Genomic DNA, 23,638 nt, shown 5'->3' on the forward strand with positions numbered 1-23,638 from the left:
AGAGCATTTCTGTTAATGTGTATTGCCTTAAGCTCGTTTAGATAATTAACACACTTGTTCTGCTTCACAGATACCACATTTTTAGGGATGGGTATGTGTGTTAATGTCATAGAGAGAATATTGAATTGGGGTGGAGGGAGAGAGAGATTCCTGATGTTAGATCTTCTCTTTTTAAAACCATAAATTCAACTTGAATAATATACTTCAAATGTAATTTGAAATCTGATCAGAAACTCTGGCAGAAGTGGCAGGGGAAAGGACTTTATTTCAAGTTTAATGTCCCATGCAAGACCACACTTTCGGATATATCTGCAAATTTTAAATGCTAGCAATAGAAGATTTTGTGAAGCCTAATTAGGCTTTACTCTCTTGTTAAATGTTTCTTCATACTAGATTTACAGTTTTAGTATTTAGAAAACCAATATAAATATATGTAATTTATTTTAGGTGGTGCAGCTTATCAGCACAGAGATACTGCCATATGCTAATTTCATTCCTAAGGAATTTGTTGGTCAGATAATGACTATGCTCAATAAAGGCTCAATACATTCTCAGTCATCCTCCTTTACAGGTATGGTACCTCAGTGACAAAAATTACAGTGTTTAAATCTACTAGAAAAGAATTAATATATTGAGTGTATTTATTATGATAGAGACTTGGAGTTCCCTGGCACGTATTCAGTATAGACTGTTTGATATCCAACTTTTTTTATAAATTATATTTTGTGGAAGTTGCCAAGCTTTCCTTGCAATTTTTAAAAAATTACTTCCTTACTGCTTGGACAGTATCATATTGAACTTGCATTACTTTCTACATAGTTTATTTTCCTTTGTGCCAGTTCTAATAATAATTTCAGACAATTGTAAGACAGACATCCTGTTCTTAAATGACCTTAGTGTAACTACATGGTGTACCTAGCCAGATACCTTCTCTGCCTTTAAGAGAAAACATTTGTAGGGGTTTTTGGAAAGATGAAAAGAATGAACATAAGCCATTATATAGAAAATACTTAAATGGTACAGTACCAAATATGAGTATTTATGATGTAGGATTGTTAGCTGTTTTTAGATGATTTAATGTATTTTATAATTAAAGTAATGTCAGGTATGTGATATGTTAGTGAGAATGTGTCATAATTCATCTCTTATGTTCGGAACTATTGTGATTTTTGCACAGTCATTTTTTCTTAGAATGTATTCTTAGTATTTGTTCTTATCACTGTTAATATTTTTTAATACTAGAGGAATTATAACCTTTTCTCAGCATATAATAAGCGGATTGAAATGCAGCATCATACACACTGCACAATTGAAATGCATCATTTTACTTTGACAGAAGCCGAAATAGATATTCGAATGAGAGAAGAGTTTTCTAAGGTGTGTTTTGAAACACTGCTCCAGTTTTCATTCAGTAATAAAGTCACAACTCCTCAAGAAGGCTACATCTCCAGAATGGCACTTTCTGTGCTCTTGAAAAGGTCACAGGATGTATTGCATCGCTACATAGAAGATGAGCGATTGAGTGGCAAATGTCCTCTTCCACGGTATGTGCATTGCCTTTAGAAAATAAAGGTATTACCAGGACTTTATGAGAAGAAGTTTGCATTCAAAATACCACTTAGTCATGAAAGAAATGAGGGGGTTAGGAGAGAATGAAATGTAAAAGACAGGGAAATGTTTATGGGGGAAGAAAATGCTAGTACCCATTTTTTTAAAAAAAAAACCTCTAAGTAACAATGGTGATATTCTGTGCTGTTAAAATGGTTTTAAGTTACTGAAACAATATTTCTGATATCTCTAGCATTATATTTCTGAAATCTGATTTCCTTTTATTCCCATTAGAGCTATGTATAGTTTCTAAATTGAGAGGTGAGTAGAATCTCCTCAAAAATAAAACATCCAAACAGCAATGTTGTGAATCATTACTCAAGAGATTGTTCTTAAAATGGAAAAATTCGATCAGAAACTAAGAAATTCTTTAAAATAGAAACTTACTTGAAATTCACTTCACTTCTGAAGGTTTTGATCATGAATGTGGAAACTGATTATCTTTGTTAGCCTTATCATATACTTCACTATGAGTGTTTTCAGATTGAGATTTGTATGGTGCCACTGTTTCCAAAGCTGTCCTACATGAGACAACAGCAATGATAGTGGGAAACTTTTTCTATAAAACTTACATTCTTGAAACAAAAATGAGTAGTTGACTGTTTGCATTTTTTCATTTGTAGGCAGCAAGTAACAGAAATCATATTTGTTTTAAAAGCTGTCAGTACTCTCATAGATTCACTTAAAAAGACTCAACCAGAAAATGGTAAGTTATTGTTAAATAATATCATTCCAAACAAGGTAATATTATATCTGCCCCAAAGATGTATTTATTATTTTTTTTAGTAGTGTTCACAGAAATCTGAAAGAAAAGTGTACTCTGTTAGAGTCAGTACTCTGTAATTCTTTGTATATGTAGGTGACAGGTAGATGGCAAGAAACCCCACAAAGTTTTTCCAGCATGACTAAAAGTATAAGGACCTACGATATTTTTAATAAAAGAGAAAACTTCAATTTATGGTGTCCTCTATTAGATAAAGCTTAGTGTCATCTGAAAGCAAAGAAAAAACCCCATTCCATAAAATATTAATGGAATTCTTAAAAATATGAAGCCTGGCTAGATCCTTTTTTCCTTCTCATAATACCTTTTTAGGTTGCTATGGATCATGTTCACTGCACTGCAGTTAAAGGGGTGTACAAGTTAAATGAATGGACAGGCTGATAGATACTTACACTCATGGTCTTGCTTTCCCTCTCTTCCTGCACTATTATTTTCTGTTCCCTGGACTAAGCGTAGGTCATTGATGCCTGAGAAAATGGTTGACAGATTTATTTAAAGGGCTGAATCAAATGAAAGACTTCAACTTCATTTATAATTACCTATCCTGTTCCTCCCGTGAGCTGCACCTCTCATACACTTGGAGAGTTCTTGGAAGGAAACTTTATAATGAGTCTTGGTTAAGTCCATGTATTGGACTCTGAATGTGTATACAACATATGTGAATGTGTATACAACATTTCCTTCTACCTCCCTGCTTTTGATATTAGGAGGAACAGGAAAAAAAACCCAATCTTTTTAATCCTGAAACAAACAAACCAGCCTTTGCAGAAAAACACAGGAAGTGGGTTTCTGGAAAGAGACAGTGTTTGCATCATCACTGAGCAGCCAGAGTTATGGTGATGTGGTTTCCAAGGTTTCATGGCCAAAGTGTGCAGGTGGCACTATGCCAGGATGCATAAAGCCTTTTGGCTAACCCTGAAGCTAACTGAAGTGCTACTCTGGTGGGTCTTCCTCTTAGAGAAGCAGAGAAGCTGACTTAGCAGGACTGTTCCCCGCATCCCTCTTCCTGCAATGAGAGACATTCTTCCCCTGGTCCCTATGCAGCAGTGCTTGCCAACCTCTCACACACTTTCTTAGAAAGAGAATTACTAAATTGCAGAATAATTTCATTCCCACTTCTACCTTTTAATAATTGTATTTATTTAAGATAATTATTAATGTCTGAAGCCAGGGCTTTGTTCTCTTTTGAAAGCAGAGCTAAAACAGAAATAACCAAGGAAGTGACATTATAATAAGAATCATGCTACAATGTTCAATTTCACTTGTTGGACGAACAAAACTTTACCATGGATATTTTTTGTCTTTGTCCAGTTTTTACCTTTACTTTCTACAGCTCTTGTAATCTGAAATGATCTGAAGTCAATAGAAAGTCTCATTGCTGACAATTTTCCAAAAGTTAAATGTGTATCCAGTTCCATTTTCTGTCAATAGCTGAGAAAAGCAGGCAGAAAACACATGTATTACAGATTGAAGTATTATCTTAAATTTGTCAGTTCTTCATCCCAAAGACACAGTGAATGATTCATATGTAGAAACACAGGTGTGTAGCACTCCTTTAAGGATATTATCCCATATGGCCTCTGGCTGCAGCTGAAAAAACAAATGGTTCTCCTGCAGAAATCCTGGCCTGTATCCGAGTGCCCTGTGTGGATGCCATAGTATAGCATTAAGTACCTATGCTTAGGCACATTGTGAATCTGCCATTACTTAGAGGTACTGGAAAAAAAAAATCTGTTGTCAGTATTTGGACAGTGGTAAGTGATTCAGTGTGTTCTTTTCTTCCCTGCAGTTGATTCTAGCACATGGGCACAAGTTATTGCCTTGTACCCGACTTTAGTAGAATGTATCACCTGCTCATCCTCGGAAGTGTGCTCTGCTTTGAAGGAGGCACTGGTTCCCTTTAAGGACTTCATGCATCCACCAGCAGCCAAGGTACAGAATGGAGAGTCTTGACCCCATAAAACTTCTTTTTTATTCTTGAAGGGAATATCCAAAAATGTTTGCTCCTGGGTGAAGTTTCTCTGAGGAAATCTCTTGTGACTAGTACTTTGGCAACCAGTGCTGACTGCCTCTTAACTGTCCTAACAAGAACTCAGTAAGTCATGAATACAGGCTTTATCTCAAAGGTTCCAGAGTGAGTAGCAGTGCAAACCTTTAATAAACTTAATTGACTAGTTGGAATCATTTATAATCTAATGTACTTGCTACAGTATCTTGAAGTGGTGATTGAAAAGTGGGCTTATGTACAGCTTGTTGTGTATGTGTTAATGATGTAATTAAAAATACTTCAATTCAGTCAGATTTATTAGGCTGGTGTTTTGCACCCTTTTTTGAAGTACGAATTGTACTAAAATTTTATGCAAGATGGTACTGTAACATTCCATATATCTGTAACCAGCCTTTGTAAACAAAGGGAACTGATATACTTGTGTGTATAATAAATGGTACAGTTATGTATAAAATAGTTGCATTTATTATTTAAATTCTTTTAAAAATATTGATAATGTCAAATGCTTGAAAATGTATTTATTATGAATAAGTTGTATGCTTGCATTTTTACTTACATTTTGCCTTCTAAATTGCCAGATATGCTCATTCATATCTGATCATGTTAGTTTTTGCTTAATTGAATGTATCTTCTTTGTGGCCATTGGACATCTGCAAAGGGTCATATAACAAATGATTGAAGCAAGCAGTCACAGTCTGCTGATCTCAAACTTCAGAGTGGTTGATCTGAAATAAGTTTGAATATGCACAAATCCACTGTAGCACTTCAACACTACCATACCTCACTTCATAATAAATTTGTTTAAAGATTTTTGTTCTACTTAACTCTATCCATTTTTGCAGTTGCAGCCTTGCTCTAAAAATAAAACAAACATATTTGAGGGTCGTTAGCCTTTTTTTACCTTTTTGGCAAGTATCAGTCTTTGAATCATGACCCAGAAAAGGCAAGTTCAAATATCTAAAATACTTGGCTGTGATATTTTGTTCAATAATTTTAAGCATTTTGTTTTTTAACGTCTTTTCAACCCAAACAAATTGTTCTAATCTTTTAATCATAAATTGTGTCTGATAAAAACCATGAGAAGTGTATTTTTGAAGATAGGTACTCAGTTAGAAATGCAGTAAAATTTGTCATTAAATAAATGTGAATTTGTTTCATTTTAACATAAGACACAATTGAAGCAAACCACTTTTAATAGTATTGTTTTTAAAGTTTGTGATCTGGCATTTAAACTCTTATTTAATGAACTTTGATTTCAATAATGTTTCACCTGTATTCAAGTTTTAATCTGTGATGTGAAAGCACAAAGGCCAAATGTGGGGGAAAAAAAAGATAGGTGCCTTTCTATGGATTTCAGAGCTTACCTTGAGAGTTTTGTTTCTTCAAGTCTTTTGTAGATATTAAAAAATTGTCATGCATAAGAAATGGTATTACATCTGTTTGCTTTGCACTTTCCTCGCTCAAGGAACACTGACTGATACATGTGAATAGGTGTAAAAGCTGTAGAAGCTTCAAGCTGAAGGTGTGATGAATTTGTCAGGGTTAACCTGCATTAATAATGTTCTCCAGACAGTTCTTTGGACAGCTTGCTCCCACAAATCTCCAGTTTATGGTCCTTTCTAAAAGCTTGCTGTTTCAAAGTATGGTAAATATTAAAGAGGCTTCAAGACCTTGCACATTTCTGTGACCAAAGTTGCATGGGACTTAATTGTCAAACCTGAATAGTTTTAAGAGAATACACAGTTTACATTAAGGAAATAAATGTTTCTTGTTAATAGAATTTATGTCAAAATACTTTCTCTGGAGGAACAGTTCCAGTATACTGAAGAACTGGATCTTACAGAAAAGTAGCAACATAATCCATACTCTGAAAGTGAAAACCTGACAACTGCTCTTCTAATTAGTGGAAGATAAGTTGAGGTCATTAAAGAAACAAACTGTAGGACAGGAAAGAAGGGAATTAATTTGTTTTAGAATATATAGGTGTGCAGTCCAAGCTATTGGTGAATTTGTTTCTAATTGGTTTTGAATGGATTTTTCAGTGATAATACAGATGCATTTGTCCATTGAGGCAAATCTTCATCTTTATCTGTAATTCAGAGAGGAATGCATGAGTCTTTCTTGACTCTACACATTAGACTACTTTACACCCATGAATATTAATCTTCAAAAAATTTTGAAATAAACTACCAATCAGCTAACTTACCATCCTTTCCTCTTAATTACAAAATGAATAATATCTGTGCTATTTGAGGCATGTTTTGGACATGCAATCTGAGGTTGCCCGTATTACTGCTTTTTTGTATTTTGTATAAATAGTTTGAAAACTAAAAACAAAGCTCCTTAGCTTAGAAAATGTTTTCATTGACTAATTTTGTCTGTGAACAAAAATTATTCCCTTTACTGTGCCTTTTTGTCCAACACTCAAATATTTCTTCCAACTTGAAATATCAATTTCTTTTTTCTATTTGTACTTTTTGCTAAGCATTCTTAGGGTTTCTTTGAGGCAAGCAGCATTTTTGAATATTTAAATTTCACATTTTTACATGTTTCTAGCAAGGTAAATCTTGTTCCAGAAGAAATTGAATTCATTTAACATTACATGTTGAGTAGACCCGTGTCCAAGTTCTTTTCAAGTCTTTAGGATTGCTTAGTCATGGACATTTTCAGGATGGGGTCTGCAGTGTGTTGCTGAAGTCAGCTAGAAAAGTGCTACAGCTGGCTGTACAGAAATGTGTCAGCTGGAAGTTAGAAGATAAGAATTAATTGCTTATTAGATGTAACCACAATCTTCACCTTTTTCCTTCTTGTTCACAACTTTAAAAAAAGATATGGATGGGAATCCAAAGAGAAAATTACTAGATTATTAGCATGTTCATATTAAGACTTTGGATTACTTGGGAAAACTTGTACGTCTCAGTGCTATTACCACTGCTTTAATGTACATGAGGATTTAAGATTGCATAGTAACTGATTATGAAAAAAGAACAGATTTCTCAAGCTGGGAAGTTCTTACAGAAAGTCTTATTCCCAGAAGTAACCTACAGTAGTTATTTGCTTCTCATCAGAGATGGTTATCTAACTGGACATCTCTTCTGTTCCCTCGTAAATGAGCCTGCTTCTCCACCTGCTTTATTGGTGAGCTGTGGAATGTTAGTGGATGTTAAACCACATGAAACACATGGTCACTGTTAGTTGTTTACACAAGTAAATAAGAATATGTCTGTGAAACTTGAGTAGTTTATCATTGTACTCTGCAGACGGAGTTCTTCTTTCACCCAGGTTGAGTTTTCTTCTTGCCAAAGCACAAATCTTCTCATTGCTGCCCTTGAACTCTATAGGCAAGATGCTTTTATTGAGGCTAATGCCTGTCTTTTCCTCACAATGGCAAACACAAGTACCAGTCATCAGTGTATTTTGCAGAAATTCATTTAGAAGCTCAAGATATGAGTGTTCTTGGGGGGAGGGAGGTGGAAAGCACATTTTCTACTCGTCTGTTTCTGTACAGCTCAGTTCTGTGTCTCTTCACAAGCTGTTCACCTCACATTTGCAGCTAGCTACTCATTTTCTGTATGCAATTTGTATGTTGAATTTTTTGGTTTGTTATGGTGATGGCTAATCAAAAACATCAGAAATCTACTGCCTGTCTATTGCTTGTGCAATTGATACGAGTAACAAAGATTGCAGAAGCTTGCCTAGAAAAAGGGAAACAGGAGAGAAAATGGTAACATGTTGTCAAATTGACTGGGCCTGAAGAATTTATTCCTGGTATTTAAAGAACTAATCTGAGTAACCTCAGCATTTTTAAGATGATCTTTGTGGTGTCCTTGTGTCTGTCAGAGTAACATGGTAAAAGCTGATCCTTCTTTTTCTAAGCTCCTTATTTAAGAATGTATGCCTTGATTATGAAACAACTGATAAAAAGGACCTGTGTGTTTACTGTGCTAACTACAGGATTTCACTAGCAAGAGATGAGACTATTCATTGCTTGAATTTACTTTATTATCTATGTTTAGAGGAACTCTCAGATAAGCTTATTTTTATGACCAGTTTGATAAGCTTTTTTTCTCCATGTTAACACATTTATTTCCACTGGTGATCCAGATGCCTTCCTTCATTTATCAGCAGTGTAGTTCTCTTTTCACTTAAAATATATTCCTTATGGAAATAAGCACAGCTACCATATTTTTCTTCAATCAAAAATACTGTGATGTTGAAACATACTCGAAGGCATTGGCCCCTTTGTTTTGTTTTCAGAAGAGATTATCAACAATTAAATAAGGAAAGCCCTTGGAAGTCACGTATCTGGCACCTTCACAGTTCTGTTACTGAAGACCCTGATCTTCAAACTGGAGTCATTCCTGCTGTTCTCTGTGCACAAAATATCTACCTTAGACTTGACACGAGTGCCCAGTGGTATCTCCGAAGCTGAAGCTGCTTAAAGACTGCAGAAGTTCATGAGGCTCTGGTGGCTGGAAACTTGAAGCCTGATACCACTCAGTGTGATGTTTTTAATGTTAACTATTTCTTACTTAGAACAATTAAAGTGGCCAAGGAATTGCTTATGTTTCTGGCTTCCATGCCAGAAGACTCACATGTCTGTCCCACATCACATCAAAGACCACTGCCAGGTCAGGAGGGGTGGGGCTGAGAGGCTCCATAGAAAAATGGCAGCTAAAGCTGGATTGCCACCAATTCAGAGAGAGCACAGCGAGCAGCCTGGTTTTGATCAACCTCTGTCATGAGAAAACATGGGAAGGGACAGGAATATTAAGTGCATAGTGCTGATGTACATGTACAAAGAACTGGTTTCTGGAGTACATCACAACTATTACTTGCAGATCTACTTACTGAACATCTGTTCATGCCTCTGGGCTTGGCGAAGCATTATACGGTACTACCTTACCACTAAAATGAGCTCCAGAGTCTACACAAAGTACTGCTACAGAACAAATGAGGAAAGATAAACATTTATCTTAGAACAGACTTATTTCAATTAAATATTTTATCTCAAAATACAAAATTAATAATGTTAAAGCTGCATGCACTATACTGTTAAAATTTTAAGCAGTTTTGCAGCCATAGTCTCAAAGAGAATGCGCTGAACTCATGGGGTAGCACGAGCCCGTCCTTCTTTATAGAGTGGGAGGCAAATTTTTGAAGAACTAAACTTCAGTCTGATAGTAGTAGCTCTTTCTTGCAGTTTAATATAATTTTAACCAATTCAATTCAAACAACTAGGTCAAACTTGGAAATGGGTTAGGAATTGAAAAAATTTCTGCCTTTGTTTTCCTCTTCCACACACAGGATAGACCTGTGAAAGTAAAATCTGCTCTCTCTAAAAGCTGAAGGCAGTGGAAACCAGAAACAATTAGTTCTGTACTCTTTGTTAACAAAATGTATTTCGTGGATATATTAAATACTTTTTTTAAAAGGGATCAATCTAAGAATTAATTTGAATGCCATTTTTCATATTGTACTTTGAATCTAAACAGAGCTCTTGTCGAAGTAATGAAGTGTTAAATTATCAAAAAGTATACTCAGGTGTTTTCAAGTAAAATGTAAGCATTTACAAGTGATATAATCTTAGCTATGTAAAATGAATTGCCTAGTTTTAAAAAGTTAGTGGGACTTAAAAAAGTTAAAGTCCCAGATTTAGTGGGACTATCATTGCAAACAAACATTTAAATAATGGCTAGGTGCAGAATCAGGCTTAACATGTAGTTTCTTGTTTATTTAAGTCATTATTAAATAGAAGGTTTTTTTGACAGAAACCATTCCTCCTGTAATAAACTTAGGAGAGGGAGTATGGAATGTCTGCTTTGAGATGCACAAGTTAGATTTCTCTTCTGAGATTTAGGTAACTAAAATTTTGAGGTCTGTCACAAGATTAACTAACCTGGCTTTCATTTGCAGTCAGGGAAGACAAAATAGGCAGGCCTGACAGTAGAGTCATTCTGTCCTAAAAGGTCATCTGAGTTGCTATGTGGAAGTGACAGTTCTTGCTACCAGAGCATAGGACAACTTCCTTAGGCTTAGGCATCTGGTGTTTCATGGTGTTTTTTCAGTTTACTTTAGGCATCTCAAAATGGAGAAGATGAGAGAGCCACAGTAAAAGCAGTTGACTTTGCTGTTGCAATGTGTTGATGGTGCTAGTTTTTCCAAGTTCCCCTAAGAGCATCTTCTTTGTGGCATTTGTTTGTTTGTTTGTTTGCCTTCTGGGTTTTTACATAGCCTTTGTAAGGGCTTGCTCTAAGGCTTGTCTGTTTTTTCCCTGGGTGAAGATAATGTTCAAATCTGTTGTACCCTGTTGTATCTGTTGTACCCTGTGTCTGCAAGGGACAACATGCTGTAACTTCCTTGTAGTCATGGCATTAGTCTAAATAATTACATGAAGAGTTAAGAGATCTGCAGTTAGTATACAAAGCTGAGCTCTTTTTGAGCTTTAAATTCTCCCTGCTACTGATCCATCTTGGTTTTCCATTGGTTTCCCAATTTGGATGAGTACATGATGTTACTGCCTTCATAAACTCAGTAAATAACTAACAATGTCCATTACTGCTACACTTTTGTACACTCATCAGATTTTTTTTCTGATTGTTTTATATATTACATTTAACTGCTGCTTTTTTCACAAGTGTTTTGTATCAGCAAGGTTACGGTTACTTCTGATACCATCCACTTGGGTGCCTGAATTCTTATTTTTGGCATTTGAACTTCTCATCTCATAGGAAAATGAGAACATACTTGGCATAAACATGAGTTCTTTGAAAGTCCCTGCACATTTACACTCTTGGTAAACAAAACTTGAATTACTGAAAGTAACTAGGGCTCCCATCCTCAAAATCTTTCAGAGCTTTGCATTATGGCACGGAGCAGCAAGGTGGGTGGTTCCAACAAACATTAGGGATTGAAAGCTTGCAGATTGGTGCCTGTATCCAGCTGCAGCCTTGCATATTTCCTAACCTAGGAGGTAATTTTTCATTGCTTTCCATGATCTACTGTAATGGATCTTGGACTTCTACTTTTTAGATAAGTGCAAGTCAAAAAATATGTCAGTCTTCTGATTTGCCATGTAATAACTTGTGATGTATGCCAAGTATCTGCCAGTAGTTTCTACTGATATCCAATTACAAATCTAAAACCATTTCTGTTTAGACATGGTAAATATTTAAATTATTACTAAACTCCAAAAAGAAACAATATTCTACAGTTATCTCCCCTTCTTACCATGCATTTATCCAAATAAAGTGGTTTGAATTTACATTTCACTTTCACCCAGGAGTGCTGATTCTCTTCAAATAGAAATTGCTAATTCCTTTTCTAAGAAACTTGCTAAATATTCTCATGATATTAAGAATTGCAGTCTGTTAATTAACAAATATAAAAGATACCTTAGTTCAGGAAAATAAGTCACTGAGATGTGAAATACTAATAGTCTTGTGTAAAACATGCTTGACATTATAGTTGAGGTGGCCTTAGAATAGAAGGGATCACATTAAAGAAAAAAGGTAAAAATTAACCGAGAATTAAATAAAAACTTTAATATCCTAAGTTTGCAGGATTTTTTCCACTGCTAATATATTTTGCAGTATACTTTAAAATAAATCTGATTATTTAATAGGAAAAATAGTATGAAAATATCTAGCTTTTGCTTTTTCTTTTTAATAAACACTTAAATGTCACAATTTTAAATTGTGTTTCTTTTTCAAAACTGAGTTTTTATGTGTACACCAACTTAACTGAGTAGGAACGGAGCATACATTTCCTTAGTGCATCCATATTTGTAATGCTTTGCCTCTCCTTAGCTGACCTCAAAAAATACAACAGTTCAGTCTCACTGTTTCTGTGAGAAACAGGGATTTACAGAGGAAAACAGGAATTGAGAGAAAGCAGGCAGGAGATGAAACAGTCCCTTTCAGAACCAGAAGTAAAGGATGCCGAGTTACTGGATGCTTCTGTTTTCTCAGCTGTAGGAAGTTCTTTAATGTGCCATGCGCTATTGAACCCACAGGAATTCAGGATCACCTCATCATGCACGATCTCTTAGCGTGTTTTCTCCAGCTGAATGTCACTGGTTTAAATGTGTTTTAAACAAGTGAGCAGTGATGTGATTGTGCGTGATGCTTCATGTGTGTAGCAACGTCAAAAAGGGGGAACAACCTAATCATAATGTAGTTTATCTTTGTCTCTAAGGTGCAGTGTTTTGGCTCCTTTCCAGTGCGGCTTTCTTAACTGCAAATTTGTTGCAAGTTGTCATAAAAGGCATTGCATTTCCTTCTTAACCCATGTTGTGGATAGATTTTTGCATCAGAAACTTCAATACTATTGTCCACATTCCTATTTCCATATTCTGCACCACTGATGTTAATACAGTTTTTGTAAACACAATAACACATTTTAATTTTTAAACTCTTGCAGGCTAATCCCTCTGGTGTGCCAGTAGCTGTTTTTTGTTCATAGATGTGTTGCTGGTGAAGAACAGTAAGAATGTTAGTATTTGTAACTTTCATGAATCTGTAATGAGGTTCACAGTGGGTTTCTTTGAGGTCAGTTTCTGTGGAATAATCGTCATGGAGTCTGTTTACATTTAGAAAGAAAAGAGCTTCCAAATTAAAAGTCCAGAGCCGAGGAAGGCGCTGCGTGTACGGTGACAGCCCGTGCCCGCTGCGCCTCTCGGCCGAGGAGCTGAGAATCCCCGCCCCGGAGCGGCCCGTGCGGTGGCAGCCCGCTGGCACGTCTGCCCGTGCCGGGGCCGCGCCGCTCCCGGACCGCTCCCGCCCGCCCCTTCCGTGGGCCCCGTTCGGAGCGGGCGATCCGGCCGTGCCCGGGGCCCGGGGAGCGCAGCGCCCTCTGCGAGCAGCTCCCCGCGCCGCCCGCGCCATCTTGGGCTCTCGTCGGGGGCAGCGCTCCCCCTCCCTCCGCAAGATGGCGGCGGCCGGGTGAGTGACATGCCCGGTCACGTGGCGCGGCTCGCCCCGCGCTCCCCCCCCGCGCCGCGCGGTCTCTATGGCTCGGCCGGACACACGGGCGGCGGCGGCGAGGGACGGGCGGGCGGACGGAGCCGCGGCGCCCGCACGGCGCCTCCTTTGTCTGCGGCCTCGGCAAGGCGAGCGCTTTCCCCTCCCCGGCCCTCCGGCGCGCTCGCCAGAGGGCTCGGCTTCCTCCTTCCCGCCGGCAGAGGCGACGGGGGCTCCCCGCTGGGGCGGCCGGGGCGGGGGTGCCTCTGCGGCCCGTTCGCTCCGGCCGGCGGCACGGCGCGTCCTCGGGCGAGCGGGGCCGGCTCGGAGCGCCCCGGCCCATCGCCGCCTCTCCGGGGAGCGGGCGGGCAGGCCCGGCGGGGGTGGCGGGAGGTCAGGGCGGGCTGGCGGCCGGCTCTCCGCCCCGCACCCCGTTCCTCGGCGGGCTGCCCGGGGCCGGCGGGCGGCCGCGCTGCCGGAGGGGCGGCGGGCGGCTCCCGTGCCCGTGCCGCCGCCGTTCCCGCGGGGGAGGGGGCGAGGAGGGCGGCTGGAGGGGCGGGGGGGTGGGGGTGTCTTTCGACTGTGTTTCTCTCCCCCCCTTCTGCCCCCCGGCTCCTCGCCTTTCTTCCTTCCCTCCCTGCTTCCCCTCCCCGCCCCATCTGTTACAGGCTTGCGGAACTGTGGCTGTTTGAAATTAAACGTGATCTTTACTGTACCAGCTGGGGTCTGTAATGTATCTGATAAATGAAGCTCTTCCCGTCGGTTTCAGGTCATGCAAGGAAAAGGGCAAATCTGGGGAGGGAGCTGGGCGGGGTTTCCCTTTGCTTTTCACAGTCGGGCGAGAGGAGTCTGGTTGATGTCTGCAGCAGATAAAGGAGACAGAATCATCAAAGACCTCCGAACCCGTTTATCTTTCTTCTGTTTTTGCTCTAATTTCATTTGTCGCTGCTGTGTTGTCTGCCTGCTTGTTTGCCCCTTCAGAAGGGGTCGGGAGCACCAGGGCCCTGGCTGAGGTAGTAGTTTGTGCTGTTGGTCGGGTTGTGACATTGCCCGCTGTGGAGATAACTGCGCAAGCTACTGCCTTGCTAGTGCTGGTGATGATCAGCTGCAGATGAAGACAATGACAATGGGAATCCCCTTTGTATTCCCGGGATTGCATGCTGCTGAGGTGGCAACGATTCCTTCTCCTCCTAGTTCTGCAGGAGGAATCTACCCTTGGCCACCGAGACAAGTAGTGGGGTTCGACCCCATCAGTGGGATGCTCCTTCTTTCGCAGAGCTGGATGAAAAATCACTAGTTTCGTGCTGTTCGGAGGGTACCTGAATTTGGGCTGAAGAGCAAGTGCCTGCATTTCTTCTCATGCTTAAATCTTACTATTCACCTGGCGTCCTTGAAAGAGGTGGATTTTCTGTTTTGTGAAGATTGATATCAGTGACAGACTCGTATTTTGTGTGTTCGGAATATGCAAAACTTGTATGTGTGCTATTAAGTGCTTTTGTCTGAATGGTAAAAAATCTTGATTATTTCTCTTAAAAGCAAAAATATGTAATTACCACTTTATATAGATGAGAGAGTCTTTTTACAGTGTAGTTGACCAATTGTACTGCTTGGTGCTCACAATTTTAGGTGAACTTCTGAGATATATTTCCTGTATATTTTAAGTTACTGTGAAAAGCAAAGTCGTGAATTTGCTGTTGTGAATGAATTAAAATTGTTGGTATATGTATAGTGATGGCTAAGGGTATCTTTTTGATAAAATTTTAGTGTGTTGATCGCTTATTACAATGGCTTAAACTTGTAATATATTAAAACCTTCACAATAAATGTGCATAACTGTCTTGTGTTTGTAAAAACTAATTAATTTTTCAGTCAGAATTTTTGTAAGACCTGACTATGAGTCTGTTAACTTTATAGTGAAAATTAAAGCTGTAGCTAAATACTTGAAATTAACTCGATGCCTTAGTAGTGCTGGTTCATAGTTCTAATGTATTTATAATATTGAGAAGAAACTTGCAGATATTTAACTCAGCCTCTCTTTTTGAATTGTTTGAACTCATTATGTGTTTAGAAGACATGCAAAGGTTGCTCTTGCACCTCTGCTGAATGTGAAGTTTCATCTGATGATACTTCATTTTGAGCCTGTGCACTGGATTATTCTGGTAATTCAATCTTTGTCATGAACTAAACTTTTCAAAAGCTAGGTATTCTCATGCTCACTAATAAACCAACACATTAAGTGTTGTTACTAGTAGCTTTTCTCTGAAGTACAGTAGCAGTCCTAGCTGTTGACTGTTTCCAAATTTAAAACACCCTTGGGTTTTTTTCCTAACTTAGTTGAAGGGTCAGAAGGATGCTGTAGCTGCTTTTCACATCCTAACAAACAGCACATACTAAGTAGAGCTTGTTTGATCGGGAAGTTAGGTTGGTATTTTCACCATCTACCTTTAGGCATCTTATTTTAAGTGGCTAATCCACCAGTCCCTTTCTCCTCAGTGGAAAAGGCTGAGAAATATTCCCGATACAAACCATGCTGGCAAGTGCCTTAGTGTTATTTGATCCGATTTAGCCTTTCACAGAGCTTGTCTCTGTATGTTGGTTGTAAAGGAGGTGAAGGTGCTTCAGCTAATCTAAGTGCCTGTAGGTGGGTTGTGTGAAATTGTCCTCCCTGTTGCTTTGCCTTATGCTCAGGCAACTTGGGTAGGATGGATCTTGGCTCCTGTTGTAGCTTTTTGGGTTTGAGGGAAAGAATCAATGAGAGAAAATATGCTTGACCATATTTCCATTAAGCACTTAGTTGTTTTATCTCTTGTGTAAAGTATCTCCCTTAAGCTTCACTTGCCACCTGAACAGTAGTGTTTTGTACTGTGGATGGCTTCAGGACAATGCTAAGAGCCTATACTAAAATGAGACAGTGCTACTGAAATAATGCATGCAGTGGGCTACTGAGATGCTCTGTAATGCATGAGGGGGTTTGTCCCCATGGCCACATGGGTCTTGGTTTTATATTACTCAGTAGATTTTAGGTAAGTACATGTGAGTTGTTTCTTTGGGGAGCTGCATACAAGATGCTTAGCTTTGCTTTAGGGCTGTCCATACATTTCTTGGTTCAGAACACTACTCCATGTAGCATTCAAAATACAGAAGTTAATCCAGTCAGATTTCATCCTTAGTTTTGTCCTAGTCTCAGCCACTGTTTAACCATCTGCCTTCCCTACTGTACTTGTATGATGAAGGTTGCAACATAAAGCTTTGAGGCAAAAGATTAATTCTTGGTGGAATGGAGAGCCTTACCTTAGAGATGTTGTAAAAGTCAAGGCTCTGAGAATACTGTGAAAACCCGAAATGGTAGGAGTAGCTCACATCTTGTAAATTTAGTAATTCTTTATTGTAGTTTGATGAATTAGTTTGGAGAGAAACATTTCATCATGTCAATTAAAAAGCAGTACTGCTGGTATGTTATTGTCATGGCATCATCTCTTTCTGAGACTTTTTCCCCTTTATTCTTCAGAGATTTCACTCAGTCAAACTTTTTCTGTGATTTTTTTTTATAGAAACATTAAAATAGGCACATAACTGAGTTGATGGAATTTCTCTGCAAAGTTGTTTAGTTTATAGTGTCCCTATTGTGTATTGTTTGCTATGCTGGGTAAGAAAGTACTGCAAGAAATGTTTGTCTGTAGCTTTTCTGAGCATTTCTTTTGACTCATGGAATAATAAAAATGCAGAGATTCATGGCATAGTCGATTAAGCTTCGGATGCTCTTATTCCCTTGTTTGATGTCTTTTTGTGCTATTGTTTTACCTATTTTGTGAGGAGCAGTCACCAGCTGCTCACCCCTCCAGCTACTGTCTGTCAATTCTGCTTCTAAAGATACTGGCATGCATCAACCTAAAGTCTTAGATCCAAGATAGTTGCTTCCCTGCAGGGTGCAGTTGCCCTCTGTGTCACCAAGGAGAGTGCTGTGTTCCTATGCTGGCAAAATTGATATTTGAGAACTTGTCTTCACTGGGGGCTGGCTTGGGCCTTTTACTTTGTTAGGTCCTGGACCATGCCCATAATTATGACTGAGACCTCCTGCTTTACACTGGGCAGCAGCTTGAGACAGTAAGAGGAAATGCCGGTTTCTAGAGAATTCAAGAGAATTGCACCTCTAAATACATAAGCACATACTTAAAATGCTTCAGTGCATTAGATAAATTATGTGTGGCTTTTAATTTTATACTTCTCCATAAGAATGAGTACTAAATTAACATAAGGAAATGTTTACTCTAGTAATTACAAATGAAAGGACCACATTCTTTGTGTTTAAATAGTTTATGTGCATCTTCCACTATCCTGTGCCTGTTACTTGTGAAATCAGAGAAATTGCTTCTAGAACATTGCTTCTGGAGGAGGTTTTATATCTGTTATATATACACACATACATACATGCATACATATATATATATACACATATATGCACATATATATATATACACATATATACACATATATATGTATATACACATATATCCACACATGGTATATGCCTCTAGAGAGATTCTGTAGCAGAAATGGAAGTGTCACTCAAAAGAAGTGTGAATGTTTGTGAAACTGGTTTTACATAAGCATTACATTTCTCTAGAATGTCTTGAATATTATGTCTTCTAATACGTTTTGTGTCATTTTTTTACAAATGTATACATTTATTTTTAAGAAAGTAGTCAACCTTTTCATCTGAGAAGAGTCTTTTAGCTTCTTAGCTACATTCATATATAGGCTTTGTGAACTTCTGTCCAAAATGAGCACATGTCCTGCCACTGAAGGTGGCATGGAGGAGAAACATAACAGCAAAAGTTATCTGCACTGGGGATCTATTGGAATCCCTGAAATGAAAGGCTTGCATTTAATGGAAAGGGGCAGGAGTGATTCCATGGACATGGAAAGTGCTACACCACAGTGGAAGCTGCCATGTTTATTGTGAGAAGCAAGCCAGAAGACTGAAAGTGACCTTCTCTTTCTTTCCCTTGCCCGAGACTTTACCTGGGCTTAGTTTCTCTTACCAAGTTTTGTTATTTCTGCTGTTACTCTGTTTCTTTTGTACCTAAAATTCTTGCTCTTGCTTTACTAGTTTGTCTAGCCTGCTTGTCTCTGCAAAGACTCAAGCAAAACTGCCTGTATTTTCTCAGGTGATAACATTTGAAGTTTGCCTGCCTGATCTAGGCTTTTGGTGAAGGTTTGCAGTGGCTACAACTAAGAACTGTGTTGATGCATGAGATTAACTACATCCAGAACTTAATGATGCCAGTGTGTCAGTACACACATGGCAAAGAAATCTAGTCTTGCACGTTCTTTCATAAATGCTCTAAGTCTCTTATTCTAGGCCAGCTAAGAAAATAGCATCCATGACACCTGGTTGTCAGGTCCCTGGTTATCCTGATCCCTGATCACTTTATCCCTATTTTCTACCCTCTCCACAGTAACTTCAACTCTTTTCAGCCAGTGTAAGAAGGTTGACGTTTTAAAAGAAAATTATGTACTTCTGACTTCACTGAAAATAGTTTTAAACTTCTTATTAAATTAGTGTGATATAGCCAAATTCCTCCTTTGGAATTTGGCTATATCACGAGGAGGATTTGAAGTATGCCTCATCCCATTCTGGAGGATTCTTTGCCGTCCATTTCATGCTTTGCAAGAAAAGAGGATTTTGTCTTAAAATTAACCAGCCTTGTCCCACAAAAATGAGAAGAAGGAATTGGTATGAAAATGAAATTGGCATTGAATGAGACAAGGTCCTATTTATCCTGTCTTCTCTGTGGAGGTTTGTGTATACTGGAAGAGAAGAGGGGATAGTTTTGCTGTTAACTTTTGAAGTACCATATTAGGAAGAACTCTCCAAGTGATATCCCGGTGACCTCATATTACCTGAGGTGTATGGTCCTAGAAAGAACATTACTGTGGTGCCAAGGCTTTTGACCAGAAAGGCAAGAGCATCTGTTGTGTGCCACCTGCAAGGAAAAATAGGAGGTGTGAAGGCAAGTAAAAAAAAAAAAAAGGCAACAGATTTTCAGCTGCTTTGAAATCTACTTTTTTTTTTTAAAAAATCTGGTTTCTAGTTTATCTAGTAAAAATCTGTGTGGTTTGTGTGTGTGGTTTTTGCAGAGGTGTTGTGTTTCAGGCTGAAGCTTCGTTTTCAGTCTAAAAACTTTTCAGTCTAGAAACTTTTCTTGCTCACCCCCAGAGTTTCTGCACCATGCTCTTAAAGGGGAGGTTGGTCCAATTTAGTTTCCAGAATGAAGCTTCTGCAAGATTAAAATAAACCTAAAAATAGTTTTAATTACTGCAAACTTTGCTCATGATAGTGAATTGCATTTCAGTATTTGAAATATGAAGTGGTGCCTTTTTTCCTTAGTTAGGTGTAACTGAAAGCTGTATCAGTCTTGTCCAGAAAAATGATACCTGACATGCATTGTGGTTTTGTACATTGTGTGGAGGTTTAGGTTGGGTATCAGTAAAAGGTTTGTCACCCAAAGGGTGATCAGGCCCAAGAACAGGCTCCCCAGGGCAGTGCTCACAGCACCAGCCTGACAGAGTTCAAGAAGCATTCGGACAAGGCTCTCAGGAACATGGTGTGATTCTTGGGATGTCCTGTGCAGGCCTAGGAATTGGGCTCAGTGGTCCTAATAGGCTCCTTCCATCTCAGGATATCCTATGATTCTATGAGCCTTGCTACATCCAGTTCTGGTCAGCTGGTGGAGTGGACAATTACTTCAGAACGGGTAAATCTGGTGTCTGAATCTGCTACTGGGATGATGATGCAAAAAACTACTGCATGATGCTTCTCCACAGTTCTCAGGCTAAGTAGAAAATAAACCACTTCCTTACCTCCACTTACCCACCTGCTTGCTTCTTTAGGATCCAGTATCTACACAGACAGTGGGCTGTACTGAATATGTAGTATCTGTGCTGTCTGAGGTCTTCTTTCCCAAGGTGATAATTGTAAGTGTTAACAGGATGCACACATGCATTGTCACAGTCCAGATTTGTCTTGTGGTGCTCTGTGTCATGTAATCCTATCTGATTTACACAGTGATTTCAGTTGTGCTGAAATTTGTCAGATACAGTGTGGTGGTGAAATAGTAATCATTTGAGCTAGGCCCATTGCTGGTGCTGTCAGTGTCATGGTGGCCTTTCATGCTGGAAAACCTATATATGGACTCAAGAAATGCTTTTGTCAGCAAGGATGCAGTAGATTACTCTTGTGTAATGTCATGTTGTTTTGGCTAGAATGCCTAGAGGAAGGTAGGTCTGAACTGATATCAAGTGAGAGCTAGGAGTGATATACACATTAAGTGTTTAGAGGTGTGCCTGTCTTCCACCTAAGAGCCCATTATTTTCCAGGTACCTCAGTTTTCTTCTCTCTCTTGTGACTGACTTTTCCACTGCTCCCCAGCCTCATTAATGTCTTTCTTCTTTCCAGCACCTGAAAGATTGCTTTCTCATCATGTTAGTCCCTGATGTCATACATGATCTGTCATGCATCCTGTACCCAGCTGCTGCATGTGCTACATTAGTACATGGTTATAGGCTAGAATAGAAAAGAAAATAGGGAAGGGTGGCAGAGGAATCAAGTGCTTAAGTTTACCAATCCTTTTTAACAGTTGAAAAGTAAAAATGGTCTAATAACACAAGTGCAGAATTTAAAGAAAGTAGATAAATAGTAGTGATGCTAATCAAAGCACAAAATTATCAGTGCCAAGTCTAGTGGGACCAGGTGCTTAAATATTTATGCAATAAGTTCTGCCCTCCCTTTCCCAGTCTTGTACTACCTATGGCCCTGCTGTTGTAGCAGCATGATGGCTGAGTTCTTAGGATATCTTATGGCTCCTGACAACCTCCAGCAGCCAGCACATGAGCTGCAGCTAGCTGAAGCTGAATCTGGAGGTGGTGTGTCAACAGTTCAGGTGCCATTAGGACCTTTGGTGTCAGAAAGCCTTAATGCAGGTGGCTCAGCTGGTCGTGATGATCACGTGTAGTGCTGCCCAGATGGCTGTGGTCAGCTCATGCCAAGGATGGACTTGGCATTTGCCCATAAAATCCTTTATGGTAATTCTGAGGTCTTTGTGGTACTCCCCGCAGCCTCCTACTGACGAGTGGCAGGAGGGGTTGCAGGCAGCACAACCCATCGTCAGCAGCCAGCAGGGACTGAGCGGCTGGAGCTGAGCTGTGCCCAGGGCTGCTTCCCAGGGCCTGTCTACTCTGGCACTCTCAGTCTGGCACAGCCTGCTCAAGGCTAAAATGTGCAGTTCTGTGTATGGATGCCAGTATTGTTCATTCCAATTACCAATGCTCAGAAAGGCAAAATACCATCCATAGTGACAGCTGCAGATGACAGAGTGATAGGACAGTACATGTGGAGCATTTACTATTACAAAGCAATCCCAATTGTTTCTTTAGTCACAGTCCAACATATTTAACACTGTCAACCATGAAGTACCATACACTAGCAAAAAAAGTAGGCTACATCTGCAGGATGTGTTGTGTAGAGACCTAAAAGTAGTTTAAGGTAACAGATGGCAACTCTCAGTCTGTTATATAAAATTATTTGTAAACGTCAGGAAAAAGATAAAAATAGAATTAATTCAGTCAAAAATTCCTACAGGTTTAAAGAACATATTGAGATTATATCTGATGGATAATAGGAGTGTTTGACAGGAAAATTATTGCAGTGGACTCAGTGTTTTCAAACTAAGCCTAAATGGTAGGAGGGTTTCCCCTCTCTTCATCTCCTTTGGAATTCATTGATTGGGTAAAAAGATGTGCAGTTTTTACCTTCAAAGTCAACACCAGTGTGGGTCACCACACTTCAGGGGTCTATTTATGATATTTGAAATCCCAATGTTCTCAGACTAAGACAAGGTAATAAGGACTGAGGTGATTTTACCATCTTTACTGACTGAGCTAGTCCCAGCCATTATTCAATACCAAAGATGTCACTCATTTTGCCCCTTTGTGCATTTGTTTCTCCCTCTTTCTTTTCTAGTCTTCTGATTTTTTTCCTTTATGCTAATCAAGTTTAATTTAATTAGCCAAAAGTTTGCCTTCTGCAACCTTGTGATGAGGTACAAAGCAGTGTCTGATGTTACAATAAGTTTTGGTAGAGCTTTAAGTGACTGAAAGATGACACCTTTTCATTAGTAGTAGCTGGTATGGGAGAACCTTGTAAGATCAAATGGCACTTTCTTTCTTGTTTAGTATTCTGGATTTTTTTCTTTTCTCTGTCTCTTGTTCTGTTTATACATCCCTTTTGGCTTCATGCTATGAATCTCAAAGCTATTTTAATTTGGTTTCCCATCCCTAAAAATACCATGAACACTATTACCAACATTTTGGTTTGTCAAGACTGTGAAAACAGGAGTGTTATTTCTGTTCTATATTTTGTATATCTAACATAATGGGAAAGGGATACAACTGAAGATTTAGGTTACCCTTCAAATACTTTAACTGGGTAGGACTAGTACTGCCTCCCCCACATTATTTATAAAGTGCTTGCATGTTTCTAGTATGGTTGTCTGCAATGGAAGTAAGCAGGATGAAAGTGCTGAGTACATGAGTACTTTGACATTTCATACAAGGCAAGGCAGCATTTTGTTAACTCCTTTGCACTGATTTTGGCACTATACAAGGACCAAGGTAGTCACCATGGGGTGTGTATCTCTTTAAGCAAAGATTTAGGAAAGAGGCTGGCATAGTCCTCTTGAAGTGGACTTACATAACACAGCATCAGTGTACAGAAAGAAAGCTATTAACCTGAACAAAGTGATCTTCCCGGTATGCAACACTTGATTATTGTATATTGATAAACTGATCATCCTAATTCAGAAAGAAAATGGGTCTATTGGAGAGAATTCAAAAAATTAAGTGTTTGGGGAAAACTGTCAAGATACATGCAATGCATGTAGTCAGAACATCAAATAACAGGATGGAAGGTAATATAGCACTTACATATGCCAAAGACTGTGGGCAGCTTTTAATAATGATATGGAGTCACAGAAGATGCAGCTGTTTCTTATCCCATTAATTTCTACAGTTTGAATTATAGAGTGATTAAACCTTTGCACAGCTAACTGGGAAAAGTGGTGGAATTGAAGCATGCTATAGATCTTAACTACTGTGTCTTTAATCAACACACACTGACCCATGTTTGATGTTTGACATTTGAGAAAGTTATATGGCTGTTGTATGGACCAAGGGGCAACAGTGGTACTGCTAGGCCAAAACCTTACCTGGGACTGTCTGCAG

The 23,638-nt window shown here is 39.1% G+C and overlaps 1 protein-coding gene across 9 annotated transcripts in view; it reads left to right on the forward strand.

The window, feature by feature from the left end:
• MON2 (MON2 homolog, regulator of endosome-to-Golgi trafficking) overlaps nucleotides 1-23,638 on the forward strand; it is a 95,622-nt gene that overhangs the window by 59,883 nt on the left and 12,101 nt on the right. For 7 of the 9 annotated variants that reach the window (XM_064422536.1, XM_064422537.1, XM_064422538.1 and 4 more), the window contains 4 exons: nucleotides 448-571; nucleotides 1,337-1,544; nucleotides 2,232-2,314; nucleotides 4,179-4,321. In XM_064422536.1, the coding sequence (XP_064278606.1) occupies nucleotides 448-571; nucleotides 1,337-1,544; nucleotides 2,232-2,314; nucleotides 4,179-4,321 (558 nt within the window). Of the gene's footprint in view, nucleotides 1-447; nucleotides 572-1,336; nucleotides 1,545-2,231; nucleotides 2,315-4,178; nucleotides 4,852-8,654; nucleotides 8,963-23,638 lie in introns of those variants that run through there. The other 2 variants (XM_064422542.1, XM_064422544.1) reach the window with 2 other exon arrangements.

Source organism: Passer domesticus, chromosome 5, assembly GCF_036417665.1.
Source record: "Passer domesticus isolate bPasDom1 chromosome 5, bPasDom1.hap1, whole genome shotgun sequence".
NCBI classification, from domain to species: Eukaryota; Metazoa; Chordata; class Aves; order Passeriformes; family Passeridae; genus Passer; species Passer domesticus.